The 23,392-nt window shown below is 45.3% G+C and overlaps 1 protein-coding gene across 2 annotated transcripts in view; it reads left to right on the top strand.

Moving 5' to 3' along the window:
• Positions 1-17,104, top strand: part of FERMT1 (fermitin family member 1) — a 31,675-nt gene extending 14,571 nt beyond the window's left edge. For both annotated transcript variants that reach the window (XM_019549084.1, XM_019549083.1), the window contains 6 exons: positions 2,988-3,112; positions 3,954-4,060; positions 5,282-5,503; positions 7,218-7,342; positions 13,859-14,000; positions 16,369-17,104. In XM_019549084.1, the coding sequence (XP_019404629.1) occupies positions 2,988-3,112; positions 3,954-4,060; positions 5,282-5,503; positions 7,218-7,342; positions 13,859-14,000; positions 16,369-16,542 (895 nt within the window). In that variant the 3' untranslated portion in view covers positions 16,543-17,104. The remainder of the gene's footprint in view (positions 1-2,987; positions 3,113-3,953; positions 4,061-5,281; positions 5,504-7,217; positions 7,343-13,858; positions 14,001-16,368) is intronic.
• The last annotated feature ends 6,288 nt before the right edge of the window (positions 17,105-23,392 follow it).

Below are 23,392 nucleotides of genomic sequence, written 5' to 3'. Positions count from 1 at the left end.
CACACCCTGGAATATAATATGAAGCTTGATTTTGAAAGGCAGAATGAAGAATAAAAGATTTTTCCAGAAGTATGACTGTATAAAGCAGGGACAGAACCTAATCTTCAGCTGCCTCATCCTCCTTTTCCTGTTTAACTAAAGCTAAAACCTGGTCTATTCCAAAAAAACTGGCCTTCATGGGTAGACCTACAATTCTGAAAAGAGATAAAGAGTCTCTAAAACCTATGAAACAGGAGACACCAAAACTGCCCTAAAAAGGGTTAACTTAATGAATGGAACATCAAGACCACTAAAAAGATAAGACAATCTGCCAATATAGGGAAGAAAAAGAGGGAGAATCCCAGAAAAGAAAGTTGAATTCACCCTTACTTACTGCAGGAGACCAACGGGTTGCCACCAGTGCGCCCAGCAGCCAGCCGCATTTCTGGAGTGAGTGCATGCTCTGGATTGGCCCAGGATGCACCATGCCAAGTATTTCTGACCCTAGGGAAGGGCAGCCCAGGGAAGAACCCAGCACTTGGAAGCCAGAGATGCTAGGGAGTTTCCTTGCCGATGCTGATCTGCTGACAGCCAAGTAGGATCAAACCCCTGGGGAGAAGGCAAAGGAGACTGGAGGACCTCCGCCAAAGGAAGTATCACTGTAGAAGTTTGGAATGATGAGATATGCTTGGGCAGAAGCCTCTCTCTCAAAGTAAGTGAGGGAGAGGAGAATGAGGATGAGCTAGAGCCCTTAGCCATCCCAGAAGACAGGATTACTCATTGAGGACTGCTTGTGGAAGCCTGGAGGAACAGTATTCAGGTTTTTTTCTTTGGTGTACTCACCTTGACTGAGAGGGTTGTTTTTTTTTCTCTTTTCTATCTACAAGTGGACTTATCAAATTGTCCTAAGTGAAGCCAGTGGCTGGGCTATGACCCAGGCCCCTTAAGTCCAGAGGGACTGGGGTTTGTACAGCCCTGTCCAGGGAGGAAGTCACCCCAGAAGTTGTTGTGTTTTCTTTCTTTGATTTAATAACTGAGGTGTGGTAAGGTTGAGGTGAAGGGGAAGGAGGAGCCTCATAAATTCAGCCAGCCAGGTGGTCCAAGGTGATTTTTTTCCCTTTTTTTCTTTGTGAGAACCTCCCGCTAATACTAACCAGAAACATCAAAGATGTGGCAGACAAGAATACAACATCAGGGAGGGACAAAGGAAGTAATTATCATACCACCTTAGCCCATTAACAGAAGTGGCGGGGGGATGTTGTCACACTGAGGAACCAAGCCTTGTAGCACCTACCCTTGTCACAACTATTAACACCTGTGGTGTGAAGAACAATGAGCCATTAAGTTCAACTCCTTCAGCTGCCTGAATAGTAATGCAACAGCAGCTGCACTGTGGAGTAAGAATCAAATCAGGGTACTTCTGTTTGGGGCAGAAAATCAGTTTCCCTGTTTAATACATGTACCCCAATTTGGGGGGTCTGATTTTGGGAGAGAAGGTGCATATTGCTGTAAGAAAATACATTATGTTTCACATTTGCACTAAGAAATGTGTTCAAATGGACAACATTTAGTCACAGGATCTGCTATGCCAGCAACTTAGGAAAATTTATTAATTGCATAATAAGAACTTGACTCCATTTGGCATAAGAATTACTGTACATGTTTTTCCTAAATGCATGATCATTAGCAGCTGTTGAAAATCTTGTCACCACTTTTTTTCACAGAAAATTAGATTTTGTGGCTAAAAATCTGTTGCAGGCAGTATCTTATTTCCTCAAATATGTTTGCTTTCTTCCATCAAAAACTGAAAAAAAACCAATGTTTACAGTTGCCAAAAATCAAATTTTTAAAAATTTAAAATGCATTTTCCAGAAGGAAAAATATACCCGTTTTCCACTCAGCTGTAATACTCACTATGAGGCTTAAGAAACACCTTTGAAATGTTTTCTTAAGTATTTCTGAAATATTGCTGCAGTCTTTGATAGCTAGGTATGTAAGGTTTCTGTACTGAAACTAATAGTATTTAAGTACATTACATTGTTGACAAATAATACTCTTCAAGCAAATTTAAGTAAATTACATTTTTGACAAATGATGCTTTTCAACTAAATTGAGTCTGATCTTCCTGCACTCATTCTACTTTATTGCAGTGTGTTAGTGGGGCCCGTTCTGATTTGCACCCATTTAAAGGAGAGGAAGAGCAAGCCCAATTTTGGATAGTACTGAGAAAACCCTAATGAGTTAGTTAAACCATCACAACCCGCAACCTTAGTAAAGATGTGCTTAAATAGATTGAATTATTTCTGAAAATAGTATAGCTTGCAGTATTTTGCCAGTATTTTGCAAACTGAAATGAGCAAAGCAAGAGTTAAACCAGTTCAAAGGTGTGCTGATGTGGGGTTTGCCCTAGTTGAATTAGGTAGTTTTAAGTATTTTTATTATCAATATTTGCACTAACAAAGCCCTGGAGAGTCCTTGTGAAGTAGCTGCATTCTGTTATGTCCACTGATGTTCAAACAACATATAGCTGCTCCAAAGAGCTTACAAGCTAAGTATAATGCAATTGAATTAAACGGATACAAAATGTTCTAGTCTAGAGAAGGCTTCAGAACTCATAGTGCTGGTTTTCAACTACAAGAACTAATATTAGCAATATTTTATGTATTGGGGGGGCAGGAGGTATGAGAAACATTAGGCCATTTTAGGAGAGATAGGCATTGATTAAAAATGTAGCAAATAGAGAAGGGCAGCAGTTAAAATCCTGAATATAACCACACCTGCGCTTCAGGGTGATTTGGATCTGGCTCTGGATCAGTTTTCCTCTCACTGACAGGGGTGTAAACCAGAAGTAACTCAACTGTATATTTCTACTGTGGTTAATGAATGAGTGACCTCACTAGAGCTGCTCCAGTTCTATAATGAGGTTTGTGAGGGCAGCCAGTAGCCCAGTGATCTGGAGGTTGCAGTGTAAACCATAATACACTGATGTAATTACTCTTTAATTTCAGGCCCAAGAAGCTGTCATTAAAACCCTTCAAGCAATATTGGTTTGTCTTTAAAGACACATCAATATCTTATTTTAAAAGCAAGGAAGTGGGACAGGGAGAACCCATTGAGAGGCTCAACCTAAAAGGTGGGAATTTGTCTCTTCTTTACCCTGTTTACTCTATTTTATTTATAAACTGAAAGAATGAATGAGGAGTTGACAGTATCCAGAATTCTGAAAGGAGATAAATGTGGTAGCATGCAGTCCTACAGCTGTTAGTAATCCAGGTGCTTGATTATACAGACTTCACCTACAAGATGAAGTCAAGCATAAAAGATCAAATATATTAGCCTGACAGAAGGCATTCCTAACCCACCTGGGCCTGACTTGCAAAGTCTGCCACTGAGCAAATGGAAAGGATTTACATTTCTGAAGATGAGACACTATCTGAAATATTTATATTTCCAAAAAGTTTACTGTATGTTTAATGCAAAGATTTACGTCAGTCCTTGGAAAAGTATTCTGGTCATAGAGGATAAAGGGTAACATTTCAAAAGTGGCTAAGTGGTTTAGGGGCATAAGTCCATCGTCGGACTTTTGAATATGGGTCTTTGGGTCCTAAGTCACTGAGATCACTTTGGGAAAGTTCCCCATCTCACAAAACAAAGTAACACAGTGCATAGCTTTTGCTTAAAAGCAAAGAGAGGTCTTGCATACCTCACTGCTCAGCTTCTTGTGATCCATATCAGGCAAAGTTCTCCATAGGAGCAAAGATGCTCATCATCTTAGAACCAAGTCAGATTAGTTATTTAGGAGCCTAGCAGTGAAAGGGAAGTCTTTCTTTAGGTATGATGTTTTAAAAAACCCTTGGCCAATGTTCTCAGCAGATAAACATCCCTTTCAGGCATTACATTAAATACTTAATGTCAGTGGCATAAAAACTAAATAAATCAATCCTTTGCCTCTTCTTGATCCTCTGTGATTTTAGGATGTGAAGTTGCCCCGGATGTCAATGTAGCAGGAAAAAAGTTTGGAATTAAATTAATGATTCCTGTTGCTGACGGCATGAATGAAATAAATCTGAGATGTGATAATGTGAGTAATAAGACAAGGAACATTCTTTATTCAGAATTTGTATTACAGCAACATGTAGGAAGCCCCATCGAGAATAAGGACCCCAAGGGCCACGCTGTGCTGGGACCTGTTATAGGCTAATAAAGATGTCCCTGAGAGCAGACAGCCCACAAGTAATATAGGATGCAACAAGTGGACAAAACTGACCAGTGGCACATAGTTAAATTGGAAGCACATAAATACATGCCCCTAGCTTTGGGAAGAGTATTATGGGTTAATTTTCCCAAAGCACATCAGTGACTTGGGAGCTTAGGTTCTATTTTCAAAACAAATTTGCTTTTGAAAATGGGACACAGGGTGACAATGGAGCAGAGAGTATTCACTTATTTACAAGGAGAGCTGTTGGGGGGGGAAATTGAACAATGAAAAATTGCAGGAGAAACAAAATGTTTTATTACATTTGATATTTTCTATTTTTTAAACTTTAACTTCCCTTACTTTTTTGTTAATAAATCTTTTTTCACCTCGCTGAAAATAAAAAATAGTAGAGGGGGGTGTAGTAAAAAAAAGAACAGAGCAGTTTTCTTGTCATCAAATCAAAGTCACTATTTAAATGTATCGTTTCCAAATTTGTCACAGAGACACATTGATCAAAATTAAAATTATTTGTGAAAATGTATTTTTCTAAACAAAAAAAAAAAGTTTTCCTGAAATATTTCCAACTGGGTCTGATTCCAAAGTGTTGAATTCCATTCCTTTTTGTAGCTGTAGTTGGAAGAAAAAGAAATTCTCGCACATATATTCATTTGAGTAAAACACTGAATTTGCTTCTGATGTTTTAATTTCCCCAGTATGCTCAGATATGCTGAACAGCCACTGTTGCTGTTGAACTCAGTGGGTGCTGAAGAGGCTCAGCATTGCCAAAAATCTGTTCCCGTATAGATTCCCTTTCTGAGGCTGTTCTATCAAATAATAACATAAATAGAAAAAGCTAATTACAAAGGATCTTCAGAGAATATTCAAAGGAAGTGTCTTTGAACTCACACATGTCATTGCTCTGGAAAGCTGATTCCATGAGCTATACCTGCCCAATCAGAGAAGAATAATAGTGACAGGTGACCTGGGTGCTCAGGCAAAATTGACTGAGCTAGCTTGACTGATCACAGCAAACTACTTCTGAGCAAGAATTATGTGTGTAGACTCTTTGACCAATTATTTCTAACAACCGGATGTATATTGCAGGAAAATCAGTATGCCCAGTGGATGGCTGCTTGCATCTTAGCCTCAAAAGGCAAAACAATGGCTGACAGCTCCTACCAGCTTGAGGTCAAAAACATCCTTTCGTTCCTCCAGATGAAGAATAGGACTATGTCTCCGCAAGCAGCCTCCAATCCAGAAAGCATGGAGATGAAGCCAGAATGTTTTGTCTCACCACGCTATGCAAAAAAATACAAACCTAAGCAGGTATCTTAAGTAATTGTGTTTAGGCTGACTCTAAAGACTAGGGAAATGATGGATTGCAGAGTAGAGACCTGAGTTAAACTGGCATAGATGGACATGGTGAAAATTCTCAAAAGGCTGCTCACCACACCTGGGAAAATTGTACCATCACAGTTTAAGCTTCATACTTGTTTCATACTTGCTTCCTCCAAGGAAGCTCCCTGCGGAGCCACCAGCCATGGCCCATTGCGGGGTTCAGAACACACTGAACGTTAGGGGTGGGCAGATGTTGTCTCTAGCATAGGCAGAAAGACTCTTTCCTTCAGCAGGGGAAAAGAGAAAGTGAACTTCTCCTGGTACTCTAACCCCTTTCCCAGTTGAGCCAGCTTAATCCTGGATAGGTTTCACTGGATCTGCATTAAATCAGTTTAATTCAGCCACCCCCAGCAGCAATTCAAATCTATCCCCCTCTACCAGAAGCTTGGAAGGGCAGGGCTACCTGTACTCAGTCCCCATCTCAGGGGATTTCTTACAGGTCCACAAAATCAGGGGGTCCGTCGGCATAGGCTTCATCTACCACCCCAAAGAAGCCCTGGAGCCAAATCAAGAACCAGCTCAGTGAGACTGTCTCCTAGCATAGGGCACCTTTGTTAGTCCCAATTTATTTGTAACTAGGCAGAGCATTATGCCTACAGCTGGCTGGGTGCATGAAGGTGTAACAAGCAGTACATAAGCCTGGCACTCTGGGGGAGCTTGCATTTCATACACTCCCTCATGATCAGCTGCAGGACTGCTCTGCTGGGCCCTGCAGTTGGTCAGAGTCCAATACCTTGTGCTCTGGCTGGCTCCAAGGCAGGGTGTCTTGCATTCCAGCAGGGTTGCTCATCAGTGTCTCTAAGCTTGGCAGTCCTGTGCATTGCCATGTATTTCATTGGCACTAGGGGGCACATTGGGACAGAACTAACACAAACAGCAGTGATGAACAGCAAAAAGAGAAGCCTGAGAACTAGCAAGAATCCTGCCAAAGAATGGCTAGCCTGAGGCAGCACGGCATGTCTGAGCAAGAAAGGACTATCATCCTGGGATAGCTGGGATCACAGCATGGGAAAGCGCAGCTCAGAAAAGTAAATGTTTTCACCCTCTGTTGTCACCTTGCTGATAAGCAATGAACTGAAGGTTTCCTTGATACCCTACAGCTGCTCTCTGCCTCTCCAGCAGGGCAGAGCAGCTATAAACCCAATAGACTTGAAATCATGATGTTTCTCCAAGCCTAAGGTGAAATAAAACCACTACAGGTGCTCCCATGCCACCCTGTTCCTGGGCTCCCATGCTGGAGATGTAGCCAGGGGAAGGGTGAGGAATCGGGGAATTTTTACATCCTAGCCATCTCTAGCAGTAGGATGTCCCTAGGTGGTTGGAGGCAGCAAGCAGAAATTAGAGCAGTCCTAAGGTTTCTCTGCATTATGCTGGAGGTAGGGCCAGTGTAGCATAGCATGAGGATCAGGCAGCCATTCTTACAGTACACCTTCCCTAAGTCTTTACTGAACAGAGCTCAGTCTCAGCTCAGAATCCATCCCTGTAACTTGTTTGCTTCAGATGGTGACCCAGTAAGTTTCCCTTGTATGTCTGAATGCGGCCCAGGTGCTCATTCTATTCTGTTAATTAAAAGAAAGGAAATGTTTGCATAGCATAGCAGTCAGCCAACCAGCTGAATCCTTTTTCTCTCTGCATTTCTCAGTTGGCTGCCCGCATTCTGGAAGCCCATCAAAATGTGGCACAGATGTCGCTGGTGGAAGCCAAGTTGCGCTTTATTCAAGCATGGCAGTCCCTCCCTGAGTTTGGCTTAACCTACTATATTGTAAGGTAAGAATTGCAAATCATGTCACACTGCCCCACTGCTTTTATGGTCAGTGATTTTCAGAGACTCCTTTGAAATCCTGTTTAGACAACATGGCCTTACCATTTATTTCAAGTACCTCTTAATGCTTGTAGAACATTAGTGTTTGACCAGTGGTCGCACTGTGGAGCTCAGGTCACAAACCAGGACTTCATCAGGTTCGGCTTTAGACACCTGGTTGCATTTTGGCAGAAGGTAATGTGCAAGTAGGATTAAATTAAATTCTTTATTCGCTAACATACAACAGAGTCATTCCCTTCTCAAAGGGTGCATGTACACACAGTTGACTAACTGATTGTGATAAAGAGTCACCGTCTACATGTACAAATGCTTGCTGTGCAGTCAGTTAGTCAACTGCAGGGTTAATTTGCTACCTGCAAATTCAGGTAGCAAATTAACTTTGCCATAGTGACTGTGTAGTACCCTACATGTAGATGGCCAACCAGGAGCAAATTTGCTCCTAGTCAGCCCAGGCAGCAGGAGAACAATCTACTGGGGCGGGCTTCAAGCTCAGAGCCTGGCCAGGACAATGTCCCCCTGCCCCAACATCAGGCAGCTCCCAGCCCCAGTTCCTCAATCGCAGCTGGGGCTGGGAGATTGCTCCCTGCCCCTAGGAGCTGCCTGCTGCTAGAGTGGGCTCTGGGCTTGGACCCTGGCCAGGACAATGTTCTCCTGCCCTAGCAGCAGGCAGCTCCTAACCCTGGCTCTGTGCTGAGCTCGGAGCCCACCCTGGCAGCAGGCAGCTCCTGGGGGCAGGGAGCAATCTCCCAGCTCTGGCTGTGATCTCAGAGCTGAGGCCAGGAGCTGCCTGGGCTGGGGGGCATTGTCCCAGCTGGGCTTCAAGCTTAGAGCCCACCCCAGCATCAGGCATCTCCCTGGGGGCAGGAAGCAATGTCCCAGCCCCTGCCCTAATCAGGGAGTTGGGGCCAGGAGCTCCCTGCACCAGGAGAGTTCCCTGCCCAACCTGGTGTTGGCTGGGACCTGACTCAGAACAGGACAGGTCACCGCCAGCCCTGGGCTACACAGGGAAGCCCTGCTGGGTACAAGGCTTGTCCCCATAAGCATTTTACATATGCTCTAGGGGATGTAGTGAGCCACACTAATTAAAAGCACCTGAGCATCACATGTATCAGTGTCTCCTATGTTGAAAAGTGGGGGGCTTTGAACTAAAGTTCATCAAACGAGCTTAGTTCAGAAAACCCTGCCACCATTTTTCAGCACGGGGATGACGATACACATGATGCTGGAGTCCACTGGAGCATGTTAATTTCCACTCGCGATTAATCGACTCAATTAATCAAGTCTGCTCAGTCGCGCTGGATTTCTAGTGCATCAGAGCTGGCTCCCGGCACATGTGTAAGAACCCATGTGCATGAGGCAGGAGAGCTCTGCAGCAGCGGCTCTCCTGCTCCGTGTACATCAGGACCCTTCCTGATGTGTACAGGGCCCAGAGATAGTTGTTAGGTCTGTGCAAATAGGGAAGTATTCAATTTGGATTTAGCCGATTCGAAAGACAGTGATTTCAATTCAGATTCGGATCGCTGTCCCGAATCAATTCGGCCAAATCACCTTCAGAAGATTCAGCGCCAATTTGGAGAGACTTGGCCATGGAAGATAATGGGGAAACACTGAAATACCTATGACTTTGTCAGTTTTTGGCTGATTTGGATACAAATTGCAGGGATAGTAGCCCCTTCTGAGGGCATGAAGCCTACCAAGTTTCAAGGAGATAGGTGCAGGGGTTTCTGGAAAACTGCACCTCAAGCTGCTGACGACCAAAACTCACGGTGCGTGCATGCGTGCGTGCGCAGACATGCCCTCACCGGCACTGGGGCCTCTACACAACATGGTAGTGTCCCCAATGAGGCCTTCTCCTCCCCTAACAGGAAATAACTTAGTAAGCAGCACAGTAGCACCAGCACCATCTCAGGCAGCCAAATTGTCACAGACTAGAGCCTTTCTTTCCTTTCCTGCAGGAGTTTCTTCTCCAGCGGCTGGCAGAGAACTCTCCCTGCCAGCCCCAGCCCTGGGGCTTAGATGTGCCCAGGGCCCTGCATCCTTCTGGTCAGCTGACCAGGGACAGGTGCTAGGGGGGTTGGTCTAAGGACATGGCACTGGCAGAAAAGGTCCTTTGGATCAATCTGGTATCTTTCAGTAGACCAGCTAAATAGTTAAAAAATATATCTATATCTTAGCAAGCTTTCCGGCTGAAAAACTCTTTGTCAGGCTGAGGAAGAACCTGCACTTGGTCTGTGCTGTTCCTGGATGGAAGGACTAGTAAAGAAGCCAGAGGCTGGCATGCAATGCAGGCAAGAAAGCCAATCAGTGAAAATGGAAATGGAGACATCAGAGGGTGAGGGACAGGCTGGGGGTGGGGAAGGGAAAGGGGTGTGGACCGTACTGGACCAGCCATCTCCTGATGCCCTTCTTCAGCTGCCTCACAAGTGCCTGCATGTCTGGTGACAGCAGCTTGCCCCAGCTAGGAACATTGATCCCCTGGAACTTCTCCATTTATCTCTGAAGATCCCTCATTATGGGGATCACCTGGCTAAGAAGGGCATCATCAGTGCTGAGGGTCTCAGTGGCCCCAAGGAGGGGCTTGAGGACCACCAAGATCTGGGAGATGATATCCCACTCAGCTCTGTTCAGGGGGCTGCTGATCCCAAACTCCTTGAGCAAGGCCATCTCATGGATGGCCTTCTGTTGCTCCACCAGCCTGTCCAGCATCAGGTATGTGGAGTTTCACCGAGTCTCCACATTCTGCATAATTTTGTGCTACAGGACGTTCAGCTCTGCTTGTTTCTCCCACAGCATCTTGCCCGCCTTGATGCTGTGGTGGAAGTAGGCCACCACATTCCTGCATTTTAAAATCAGCTGGATGGTAGTGATGACGCCATCACTGGAAGCTCTGTCCCTCTCCAAGGCATTCCTCACTATGAGGTACAGCCTGTGTGCCACACAGCGGATGCCAACAAAGTTGGCATCACGGACAGCCTTGGCCATATTGGCCCCATTGTCAGTGACCATGAACCCGTGGGTGAGCTTGCCCTGCCCAATGACCTACCCCTGTACTGTGCAGTCCATGGCCACCATGATTTCCCTTGCCATGTGGGACTCATCCATCATCTTGGCTTGGAGGAGAGCCCACCGACAGCCTGACTGGTCACACCAGTGCCCTATGAGGGAGAGGTAGGCGTGATCTCCACCCTGGCTGCGCCAGATTTCAGAGATGAAGTGCAAGGCTACCTGCAGTCCTGCCTTGCGCAGCTCCTCCCTCAAGTGCTCCCTGCATGTCTCATACAGGAAGAGCACCACTGTCCTGCTAAAGATGGTGCATGCAGGCACTTGGTAGGATGGGGCCACAAGCACCATGAGCCACCTAAACCTTGCCCACTCAACTAAGGAGAAGGACTCCCACATGTCCTACACTGTTGTAGGAATGTAAGATTTCTATAGTATGGCTAAAGATGGTTGCTGTGACATCCTGTAAAATGATGGGAAGTGAGTCTATATAAAAGGCATGTTCTAGTATATTTTGAGTCCTTTTCCCCAAGCCCGGCTTTGTTAGAAGAGATGCAAATATAGGATCAGAGAAATAAAAAACCCTGATAACAGCTAAGAGAGGTCTTCCCACAGCAAGAGGAGATGGAGAAAAGGAACCCTTCTTCCTCTAAGCCCTTGTACATAATTCCTTGAGAAGTGCTGACAGAAAATAGGAGTTCTATCACACAGTGAAAAATTCCACCCTTTCACAATTGCATTTTGTTTCATTCTGAAATGGGGGAGAAGGGGAGTTACATTTCAAATTGTTTTATGGAATGAATCAAGTTCATTTCCGTAACATTTTAGTGTTTTTGATAGTGCTGAATTGTTTTGATGCTTTAGTACTGAAACCCTGTAATCTAAGGCACTAAATATCAAACACAATATAGAAACAGCTTAAGAGAGAAGTCAGCGTGAAATTAAACAATAAAGTCAAAACAGCTCATCTTGAAACTTTTGCCATTGGAACCAATGTAGTTTTTAGACAGCATTTCAGTTTTAAGAAAACTTAATTGTGTGGTGAGAAACCATTCTAGCAACAATTTTTCAAGCAGCTCTACCCTTAGCCTGGTGCCAGGTCCCCAGGGAAAATCTTTCTTGAAAGCCTTGCTTTAACTCTCATCTTGTGCAGGTTAAGCAGTTATGCCTTTATATAGTCACCTAGAGGCAATCATGTGACACTTGGTCAGCCACTCCTTTATCATGTGTTCTCTGTAGATACTACAGCCCCCAGCCTTAAAGGAGCCATGTCACTGTAATAATAATTCTGGGGGTATGGACCATCTTTTTGTTTCATATTTGTGCAGTGTCTAACACAGTGAGGTCCTGACCCATAATGGGGCTCCTAATCACTTCCATACTACTATGACTACTATTATAATAGTGCTAGTAATAGGTAATAATAGTAATAGATAATAATAGAGAGGTGCTGACTGTGCATTTCTAGAGAGCTGTGCTCTGTTACATATTCCTTAACATTTTCCATATACTGTACTTATTGTAGAGTCACCTGTTATTTCCCTGTATTGTTGGTGGTCAAACACCCATGTTCTCATCAGAACGCAGTCTCCTCCTGTTATTTAATACCCGCTTTCATACTTTACCAAGCCACATTCTTGCCTTGCACCATGCACTGCTGGGAGAATGATCAGAAATTCCTGGATGTGGTAATGAGTTTTTGGTTTGGGCCTGTTCCTGCTACAACACCCCCCTTTGCTCGGGCTGTCTCTGGCACACTGTGCCTTCCTGGCTGGGTAGGGAGGGTAGGTGCATTTCTAGGTCAGGAAAAAGGAGACAGGATGAATTTGTATCTTATAGACTAACTAAATTAGAGACATATAAAGCACAAGCTTTCATGAATTGGAGCTCACTTCAACAGATGCTATGTGTGATAGGCCCTGGCCCCTAAATGTGGCCTGGTTGTGCCCTTAAGGCACACTCCCAGGGTACTTCTGCATACTGGAGAGCCCTTCTACCCCAAACCCCTCTCTCTGCTGCCTGTTGCTTGGCCACAGAGAGCCAGTTGAGGTGTGTCAGAGGCCAACTCCTAGGCTTGTGGTGCTTCAGCCCTACCTGCCTTGCCAGCCCTTAGCAGAAGGGATTTTGCTAGCTGGAAGGAGCCCACCCTTGCTGGTCATGTGCTCAGAAAAGATGGATCCCCCATTCCATGGAATAGGGCAGATCAAAATACTCTGGGATCATAAGCATCAGTGACATCAAATGGGTTATGCAAAAATAAACAAAAGAATATATATCAGAACAAGAACCTGTATTTACCCTGCACTTTAAATCCAAGGATGTAGTCCTTAGCCAGCTTCCCAGGTTAGAGAGAAGATCCTGCCTCCGACCTTGTGCCAGAGCCTTCTTCATCTCCCTGTCAACTTGCTTTTCTCAGCCAGCCTTGGCAGAGGGAAAACTGAAGGCAAAGCCACACTCTTGAGGCAGACTTAAATACAGTTGCATATCTGGCCATTAATGATGTCACTCCTTCATTTCTAGCAGGCTCACACTATGCCAACAGCTTCCTATTTCTCCACCCCAAAGGTACATATTTACCAGACTAGAATTCTTTCCTGCTCCAGTCAAGACCAAGAGCATACGTGCATCCTTTCAGACATGGAGATTTGCTAATCCAATGTCCATCTCTCTTGTAATTTCCCCAGTGGGAAATGTTCTCCTTGTATCTGCGAGTTACGCTTGGGCCCCTTCTTTAAAGAGTAAATTCATCATTGTCTAGCGGGGACCATTTGAGAGTAAACAACTCTTATCAAATTCTAATCGTCAGCAATTGTATGACCAATTGGGACAGTTCTAAGTATGAACAGTTGAGAGCCACTTAATCACTGTCTTATTAAATACAACCTTGGCTATATTGTAAAGATAGGTCAAAATTACATTATGTCAAGTGCTAAAATACATTTAGTTATGAAAATGACAACTGAACACAACTCCAGCCTGGTTACAAATAGAAAACAAACACTACAGGAGTAAATCTAATTTAGGAGAATGCCCACACATGCCATATGGTGAACCCCAAAGGGCAACTTGGTTTTGGGGGGAATCCATTACTGTGGAAGGGCGTGCACAGGGCAATGTATAAAACAGAAAGAGTGATTGAACACAAAGATAGAAAAGGAGGGTGAGAAGGCTGGAGGGCAGTGCTGGGAAGGGCAACAAGCAAAGCATCTATAGGAACAAGAGGTCACAAAAGCTAATCCAGGTCATGGGATAGGAACCCATAGTCCCTGATTAAACTAAAAGTTTTGCTTCCTTCATCAATAAAACTTCTTTGTGACGGGTTATCTCTATGCTGATCACAGCTGGTCTATGTCAAACCAGGAGACGGCTCCTCCTATGTTTGTTACGCTTGCTTAAGGCCAGGCAAAATGTGGTTCCCTAGAGAATCATGCTACATGATTTTTTTATTTTTTTGCCCCCAGGTTTAAAGGAAGCAAAAAGGATGATTTGCTGGGAGTTTCCTACAACAGGCTGATACGAATAGACATGGCCACTGGGGATCCCATCACAACCTGGAGATTCTCCAACATGAAGCAATGGAATGTGAACTGGGAGATACGCCAGGTAAAACTGGAACTGCCCTCTAGGCTCAATTCCTGCACTTCCCTCATCTGAAGATGTTCCCCCATCAGATTGTTTTAAACCTGAAAAGAGATCCAAAGTGACTCTGAAGGTTATTAAATAAACCCCTCAGATGACTTGATATTAGGCTGTGAATGGGCAGGGAATAAAAAAAGAAAATCAGGCTTGAAGCGTGGTGGTAGCTGGAAAACTAACTCTGCGAAAGCAGCCCTTGCTGAACACCAAAGTTGATACTGCCTTCCAAATGGCAAGCTCTTCAATACCTGAGTCTGTGAGAGGATATAATACAGAGCTCCACTTTGCCATTTTTACAGAGGTGCTTTTGATCCTGGAAGTGATTCCTTGATGCAGTCAAGTTTTGCCCAGGATGGGAGTAATTGGAGGGTAACACTTTAAGCCACTTTTGAGAGTCCTCATCTGTGGGATCTGACATAATTTAGAGCAGTCTGAAGGCTGCTTTAACTTATCCCTAGTTACCAAGGAAGCTAGGGATAACAGAAATGCCTCAGTTCTTTCTGCCTACCTCCAGCAATGCTTCTTTTGCCCGGACCTGAGAGGGAGTGGTATAGAGATCCTCACATCTGCAGGCTCCTGAGGGATTTAACTTGCATAAAAGTACAGACCCCCTGGGTAGCCATTTTAGCTTGATTTTCAGTGGCATCACACCACTGGAGAAGCAGGGGCCTGAATTCAGCTCTAAAATCCCACGTAAATTCAGCATTTGGCACAGATGGGTACTAAAAAGCAACAACATTCTCTATTCATTTGCACACAGGCCCAAATAGCATCATTACTGCTGCTTGCACCCTTCCCACTCCTTCACTTCAAAGCTAGAAACTTCCTCAGATACATTCAGATCAGGGTGCCAAATGTCCTACCCATGGGACTGGGAATTCAGGGGCAGGGCCTGCTGCTGAGTCCTGGGAACAGAGCCCCACAAGGGACATGTATCAGTGGCTGGGAGCAAACGATGGCTGCATTAACCCCTGCAGCCACTGCAACCACTTGCCCTGTCACTGCTGCACATGAGGAGCTCCACAGTACAAAAAGCCCAGTGGACTGGGTGAGTTTGACACCTCCTTTTAAAATTGATTTGCTAAGCAGCTTGTTCCTGCTATAAAACATGTAGGTGTAATGTTGCTGTAGCCATGGTGATCCAAGAAATATGTGAAGAGCAAGATTTGTCTGGTGATATCTTTTATTGGACCAACTGTATAGAGACGTTAGACAAGCCTAAGGACACAACATGCCTCAAGTGACCTGAAGAAAGGCATTTGTCTAACATTTCTCTAAACTAGACAGTCAGTCCCAGGAAAGGTACTACCAAACAAATCTTGCTTCTCTAAAAAACATTTAACAGACTTTGACCACAAGAGGTCCCTATCTGAACAGGAAAAAAAATCCTTACTGTAGACCAGGTTTTTTGGGTAAATGTGGTATCTTTTATTAGACCACTGTAAACCAGTGGTTCTCAACCTTTTTTGTACCAGGACCCATTTGTAAACATTGAGGGCCAGTCCTGACCCAGTAAATAGTTTAAGCAGAAAACAGCCCCCTGGCCCTGCTGGTATCCCTCATTCCCAAACCACAGCCTTTCACCCCTCCAGCCCTGCTGGTGCTTCTCACTCCCAACCTGCTACCCCCAGGCCCCAGCCCCACACTATGTGGGACAGGGTGTGGATGTGTGAGGCATGAAGACTGGGTATGTGGGGCATGGGGGAGCACATGCCCCCCATATTTATGTGCCCACAACAGACATGGGGCTGCAGTCTGGCAGAAGCCACCTCCACAGCCGAGTGGCCAGGACTCAGCACAGGAGAGTGGAGCAGGGCAGCAAGACTTGCTGCTGCCAGGACCACTGCACCAGCTGTGCTGCCAGCAGCATGAGGAGTAATGGAGGGCAGGGGGTGGTCTGTGTTGCCCCCACCTTCTCCCACCACCAGCCACTCGTGTGCCAGGCTGTAGCTCTAGTACAGCTCTTTAAAGGAGAAAATCCATGTTTTACCGTGGCAAACAGAAAACCTAGACCATTGTTTAGTAGTATGCATTGAGTTGACACATGGTGAAGCACAAGCAGCATCTGTTTTTCCTCAAAAATGTATGCAAAATACAATCCATTTTTAAAGTTTATTCATGACCCTTTCATACATTCCATGACCCACAGGTTGAGAAACACTGCTGTAGACCCAGTAATCCTTTCCTTGCCCTGCTCTTGGTACTAGCTACTTGGTTATTTAGATATTATTGGTCCAGTCATATTGGGCTCAATCTAATCTACAGATTCAGGCTGTTACTGAGGCAATACCATGTATTTTTGTTCCTGATTTTGCACCATGTGTTCTCTCCTTAGGTTGCAATCGAGTTTGATCAAAATATGTCTATTGCCTTCACGTGCCTGAGTGCAGATTGCAAGATTGTCCATGAATACATTGGGGGCTACATCTTTCTGTCAACCCGCTCCAAAGACCAGAATGAAACGCTGGATGAGGACTTGTTCCACAAATTAACTGGAGGTCAGGAATGAGGGGAAGTCAGCTAAGCTTTCTGGTGCTGGCAGAAAGGCAAGAAGATAAATACAGTTCTCTCTCTGACACTGTTGCTTTTGCTGGCTGGTGGAACAACATAAACAGTATCCTTGTTCTGTCATAAAGCTGGAATATTTCCAGGGTGATGTGTTAAATATTCAAGCAGAGGTCAATGAGATGGAATAAGGCAACTCTGTGACTGACATCAAGGAAATAAGACTTCCTTGTTTGCCTTTATGCTCTTTAAAGATTTCTCTCAAGGCTTTATAGTTGATGGTTCCCAGTCTATCCAGTTAATATAGAAGACCTTTTATTAGCATCCTGAACAAGGAATTTGAGGAGGGGAGGCCATGCACTTTGGTCTCTATAGATCTGTAACTCCCACTAATTTCCCTCTGGCTAACATATCTCAGGATTAATATACCTAAAACTGAATAAATTTGAAATTTGTATTACTAGAACAAAACACTACCTGTTGTGTGCATATTACAGTTCTCTCTAAGCTGCTTCACATGTGGAATTATTAACCTGAGCATCCAATAAAGATTCAGCCTGAAAACACATATTGTTCTTGCTTGTGCAAGTGCGGTTCCCTTAAGGTCAAAAGACTATCCTTATGCATAGAGTATAGTACAGGCATAAATCTAGGCAGGATTGGGTCCAAAACATTTATCTTTTGAGGAATACCCTGGAGGGTTTCAAGAGGAGACTAGAGAGTCAACTTGCTGGGGTCACCTAACCCCAGTTGTCTTTCTGCCGAGAGCAGGGGCACTAGACCTGATGATCTGCAAGATCTCTTCCAGCCCCTAACAATCTATGAATATTTTTAATTTCTCTGTCAAAAGAATTGATTTAGTAGTTATTTTTATATTATTTATATACAAGAAGAAGCCTGTTAACATACTTCCTTGCTGATTTGTGTCAATTTATGAATGCACTATTAAATTCTAAAGGAAAGTTATGACTTGTCTCAATAGAGGTGGGACTTTAATTACCCTTGGAAATTCTGGTACTCAGATCCATAATGCAGAACCCCTCTGACTTGCATTTGAAGAAACTATCTTAACAGTACTTACTAACCAAAATTCTTCACTGAACAGAATGGCACAGAGCAGTTACTAGTTATAACCCCATGGACTTCAGTGGGTTTCGATCAGGCTTAAAATGCTTGGTTGTCAATAAAGCGTTGGATCATGGCATAAGCTAATTCAAGTGCATCCATAAAATGCAGACAAAGAGACCTTCGTATATATTTCTGCACCTGCAAGAAGTAAGGTTGGGGGGTTTTTTTGATGATATCTATTACTGGACCACCTGTGTAGTTGGGAGAGATGTTAAATAGGCTTTCGGACACACAATGCCCTTCCTCAGCTCTGGGAAAGAAACAGATACAGCCTAAGCTAAATACCAGATAAAGCGATGATCCACAAGAAATGTCAGGCGTTTACTACAAAAACCACTACTGGATGTTGTCTGGATGGACAGCAACGGCCCAGATTATTCCCTGTTTTTTCACATTTTACTCCCATGTCCCTCTGAGTATGGATAAATACTCAAATTTAAGCCAGTTAAAAGGAACCATGCTGTCTATTAGCTGCTCAGTGGTAACTGTCCATGTATCTACTCTTACCCTGGTGGAAGATCTCCACTGATCTTCCTTGCTCTAAATCCTCTCTCAGTGGAGACTCTACCCTTCTTAGTGAAATTCACTCATGCTGCAGAGTGATGGTACAAGACCTTCCAAGCTATTTAATGCCAACCAAAGGACTGCCTGGGAGAAATTGTGCCCACAATCCTTATCTGTGGTTGTTCTGTGACATAGTACCCAGGGTCCATTTTGCAGTATATATTCAAAACAGCAGATATTTTTCACTTCAGACATATAGCTGATTTGACAAGCAAGGTCTACCCAAGCCAAATCCTCCACTTGGTTAAAGCATGACCATTTCTGTAACCAACCGCACATGAGTGAGTGATGTACCTAGCATCACATCCAGCTATCTTTGACCCCAGGCCAAAACGCCCAGGTGTAGCAGGACTAGGCCCCAGGGGCCGCCATGATGCCATGCCTCAATAACCAAACAGCAACTGCATTACTCTGGTTCTAGGTATCCTCCCTCCTACTGTTTCCTCCCAGGTCATTTTTAGATTGAAGGGAAGTGCCTAAGGGTCTTAAAGCACATCCTCATCCCTTCTTCACCAGCAAATCCCCTCCTGGATCCCACTAGCCCAAACCTGGTCTGCAAGTAAATGGGCCTTCCTGGCCCACATACACATTAAGGCACCCATTGCCTTATGGGCTATTCATGACCTTCAGCCTTCCTTACAACTGTGCCCATGCCGCACCAGTTTTACTCTATACTGTTCTGTCCCTTGCAGAGGCCTTGTCCTTCTTGGCTCCAGCCTCCCTTTTCTCTGGCTGCAAGCCTTCAGCCCTGGCTCACAGACCTGCTTCCAGCTCTCAGTTTCAGCCCCATCAGCCTGCAGTCTCCCTGGGCCTCTGGCCCTTGTCTCTCACTCTGGGCCCCTGGGCCCAGAATTTGCCCTTCTGGGCTGATCTTGCCCCTCTTGGGCTATGGGTTCCTCACCCTGGCTCTCACCCCTCTCAGACTATGGTTCCTGAGACTGGCTCCTGCCCCTCTTGGCCAATGCTGAACTCCCTAGCCCAGCCTGTGCCTTGAGGCAGGGATCAAGGCAGTCACATGCCCCTCAGGCACTAACGGGACCTCCAAACCACCCCTGTAGTCCCAAACCCAAACCACCAGTTTAAACTGTAGCAACAAAACAGTAAGCCCACTGGCTACAACACAATACTGTTCCCGGACTGGGTCCAAACATAAACCCCAGCTCTGGGTTGTATTCCCCCCTGTAAGCTCTCAAAGTCTTACTGGTAGTTCTCTGGCAACTCAGCAGCCAACCAGGCATTCACCTGCAGCTTTCCTTCCAGGAGCTCCTTCCCCTGCAGCTTGCAGGGCCAGACTGCCCACCCTGCTCTCAGGCACTGGCTTCATGTGCCTCCTAAGCCCTGCCCCATCCAGTCCTGTGATCCTGCAGCTCCCCAGAGGTATTCCCTCCCTGTAACTAATGGCCCGTCTGCTTTCTCAACTAGAGCTTAACTAGTTGAGAAAGCAGCTGCCTGCCTTAGTGACTTGCAGCCTGCCTTGGTGACTTGCTGTGCTCCACTTCCACTCCTTGGGTGAATCACACTCCCAGGTTTAGTCCTTGCCTGCAACGGTCCATTTGTTGGCAGCCAGCTCCTTAATAGCTAGCTGGTCTCCTGGCTGCCAGTTCTCTGGTAGCTAGCCCCTTTTTAGCTTCCCTGGATCCTAACTGCAGCGTTCTCTCTCCTTTAAGTGATAGGAGCCTCCAGGCTTCCTGTTATACTGGGCAACAAATTACAATAGGATACGTGTGGGGGAGAGGGCACTTCAGCATGAAACTAAAGTAACACTTACGCTTCTGCTTCTGGATCTGTAGCAAGGCACCTTAGCCATGCTGCCATGGTGCCTTAATGAACAACAAAGTGTGCTATGTGCCCCTATTATAATAAAAAGCACCAAAGATCCTTCAGAAACAAGGGGTCAAGACAGCAATCTTGTATTGAATGCAAAAGTGGGAGTTTTCATCTGTGCCTTCTATCACCTTGCTGGGTCACTGACTCACAACAGGCTCAAGGCTTGACCATGCTAGGATCTCCCCCACTGATGGCTCTTACTGTAGGGTAAAACTACAGGAGTTGGACTCCTGAAGCAAGTTTTATTCTCCCAGCTCAGCCAAGGGATACGCTCAAGAGGAGGGCAGAGAAAGTGCTTCAGGCATATTCTCAAAGCGAACTTTAAAAAAGGCAATATTGATGTCAACTCATGGGAGACTATCACCCAGGACTGCCCCAAATGGGGGAAGAGTCTGCTGCAGGAATCTCAATACTTTGAAACCTTATGACAACAACAGGAGATGGAAAAGTGAGAGTGGCAGAAACAGCCAAATCAAGAATCCAGATCCACACATCCTGCACAGAAACATATGTCCAGGCTTCAGTAGAGCCTGTCAATCCCGGATAGGCCTCATCAGCTATCTTTGGACACACAGATAAGACAATCATGGAAGACAATCATCCTCAACTGCGAGGGATTGCCAAAGAAAAGTGTAAAACTGTAGCAAACTACTGGTGCAAGTCAGCAGTTGTAAGGACTCGTGTCAGTGCCATTACACAAGTGGGTAGTAACTCAGTATAGTCAAAGGTGGAATCCTATAGAAGAAATGATCCCAAAGCTACAATAAGTAGAAGCTTTGCTTTCCTTGGATACCAGTGGTTATACGCATGTACTGGTGAAGTCTGGCCTTTTTCCATCCTTATTAGAAAATAGAAAGTAGGTGTTGCTTCACATGGGAATGGCCTGTAGTAATTAAAGCAAGCTCAGTTGCTGGTGCATTCTCTTCAACAGTCTTAACTATGGCATGGTAGCTAACTTGGTGTCATGCTGTCATATCTGGTTGTAACATAGTCTTTCACAAATGGATCAATGAGTTTCCTCACTTTTCTATGCCCCTCCTGCAGTGCTGCATCATTGACCACCTTGCACTGAAGTCATGGGGGGCTTTGGGGCATCAGGCAGCATTTTCACCCTATAAGAAATCCAGGGCCCAGAGACTCTGGGTCAGATTTGAATCCTACTGTCAGGCAGGAGGAAATGCCCTTAGTTCTGCTTCCCGTAAGCAGCACAAAGGGAACCTGATGCATCTCAGCGATGCCAGCCTGTCATTACAACTGAGTAAGCAGCTCAGTCAGACCTACGTCAGCCTGCTTGAACTTGCAGCTGGAGACCAGCCACAGGTCTGGGTCACTTGCAGCTTAATGTCATCTTTGAATCCCCAGCTCCACATGTGCCAAGCATTCCTTGGCCAGACCCCAGGAACCAGTTCTTCATGGGGCTTTTTGTTTCAATTCAGCCATGCACCAGTCCCTACTTGCCGTACTTAATAACCCTGCAAAGTCAGCGGGTGCTCGCTGATGTGAACTGATGTAATGTACGTGAAGGCTACAAGTTCATACCCTTCCAGCGGAAGAGTTTGTATTTGTATAACCCCAAGAGGGTGATAGGTCTTTCACAGATGGTAGGAAGGCAGAGTCACAGCCCTGAATTTAAACGACATCATCCATGGAAATAACAGTGTAAGGACAGAATCTAGAGAAGGGATTGTCCAGATAAAAACAACAGACATTGCCAGATTAACACAGTGGCTCCCTGTTGCCACACTATTCTGTATGTGTGTATCTAAATAAAGTGAAAACAGATCTGGACTAGCATATTTGTCATCTGCTATCCTCCCGAGAATCCTGAGAGACAGTTTTACCAATGACTTACAAATGTGCAGGTACAACGAACAACATGTGGGCCCTGACAAAAGTGACATTTATCATGCAGTCAGCCCCCTGAACGTGCTCTACAGCCATGCTGTGACACGTGCACAGCTGCAGAGCGCTTTAAAAGTTGCCAATTGCACAACAAATTAACCCTCATCTAATGAGGGATCAGATGAAGGCACTCCAAAGTGGAGTGCCTTAGGGAACTTGTGTTCCCTAGGGTCAATCTGTCAGTATGATTGGGGCTGGGCTGACATAGCCCAGTCCTACCCCTGGTGCTGTCTGCAGGACAGGATGGGGAGAAGGGAGGAGGAAGGAGGTTTGGGCTAGGGTTTGCCTGGCCAGAGCTGGAGCAGGGGCAGGTGGATTGGAGCCCCCCTGTCATGTGCCTCCCCAGCCCCCTCCCCCTCCAGCTCAGGTTGGGAAAACCCCAGACTAGAGGTCCCTCCCCACTCCCTTCTCTCTCCTCCCTCCTTGCAGACAGTACCGGAGCTATGAGGAACGAAGGCATGGCTAGGGGAGAAAGGCTGCAGACAGGCTTCTTCACTGGATCCACTCCAAAGTGGAGCTCAATTTCCCTGCCACCCCCTCCTCCCCACTTCCTGCAACAGGCAAACATCTGTTGGGAAGGCAGGGAATGGTGGGGTGGATCACTCTAACCCATGGCACTTTACGTGAAGCACCATGAGTTAAAGTGGGGACCCACATGTCTATCAGCTCCTACAGTGACAAAACCTGATTCAACTGTAGCTCAGAAAGTCCCATTCTTGCTTGTATTTATCCTTTGTAGGAGAGCAAATCATTTGTGGCCACTGATAGACCTGACCTGCAAGTGTTTTTCTTTTCATTAGTGTTGTGATAGGCATGATAGTCCAGGGAAGATTTGTTAAGTTATCATATCTTTTAGTGGACTGACTGTCCTATAAAACTTACAGGCAAAATGCCCTTCCTGCAATAAGTAGATCCAGCCTAACCTAAATACCAGGTAGAACAATTAGCTTTGTTTAAGCTCATTATTTAACTTGCAGGTATTCTGTGTCCCAAAGTTTGCCTAATATCTCTCGCGGTAATCAACAACATCACCAAACAAATCCTGCTTCTCCTTTTATCCTTTCTAAATACCGCTCTCTAGCTTCTTCTGGATATTTTCATCCCTGGGATCACTGAAAAATGCTTTGCTGTGAACTGTTTCCAGGGGGAGGGGGTGGGAGGAACATTCATCTCTGAGACTTTCCAACCTGGTACCATCTCCCCGCTCTGCTGCTTCATCCTGGCTTCTGCTTATCGGTGTGTCACTCAGGAATGCAGGCTTCATCCTTAGCATTCCAGGTCTTGCTGTCTGGAGGGTTTTTGCTCAGGCCTGGATCAGCTTATGGGAGAGGCAGAGGCAGGGGCTGTCTGAGGTTTCAAAACCACACACAAGATCAATGCAACCACAGCAACAAAAAAACCTTGGTGGAGGTTCCAGTAAAGGTCTGTATATT

The sequence above is a fragment of the Crocodylus porosus genome, unplaced genomic scaffold, assembly GCF_001723895.1.
Source record: "Crocodylus porosus isolate Cpor-Errol unplaced genomic scaffold, CroPor_comp1, whole genome shotgun sequence".
In the NCBI taxonomy this organism is placed as follows: Eukaryota; Metazoa; Chordata; order Crocodylia; family Crocodylidae; genus Crocodylus; species Crocodylus porosus.
The sequence above is the reverse complement of the archived record's forward strand: the minus strand, read 5'-3'. Positions and strand labels throughout refer to the sequence as shown.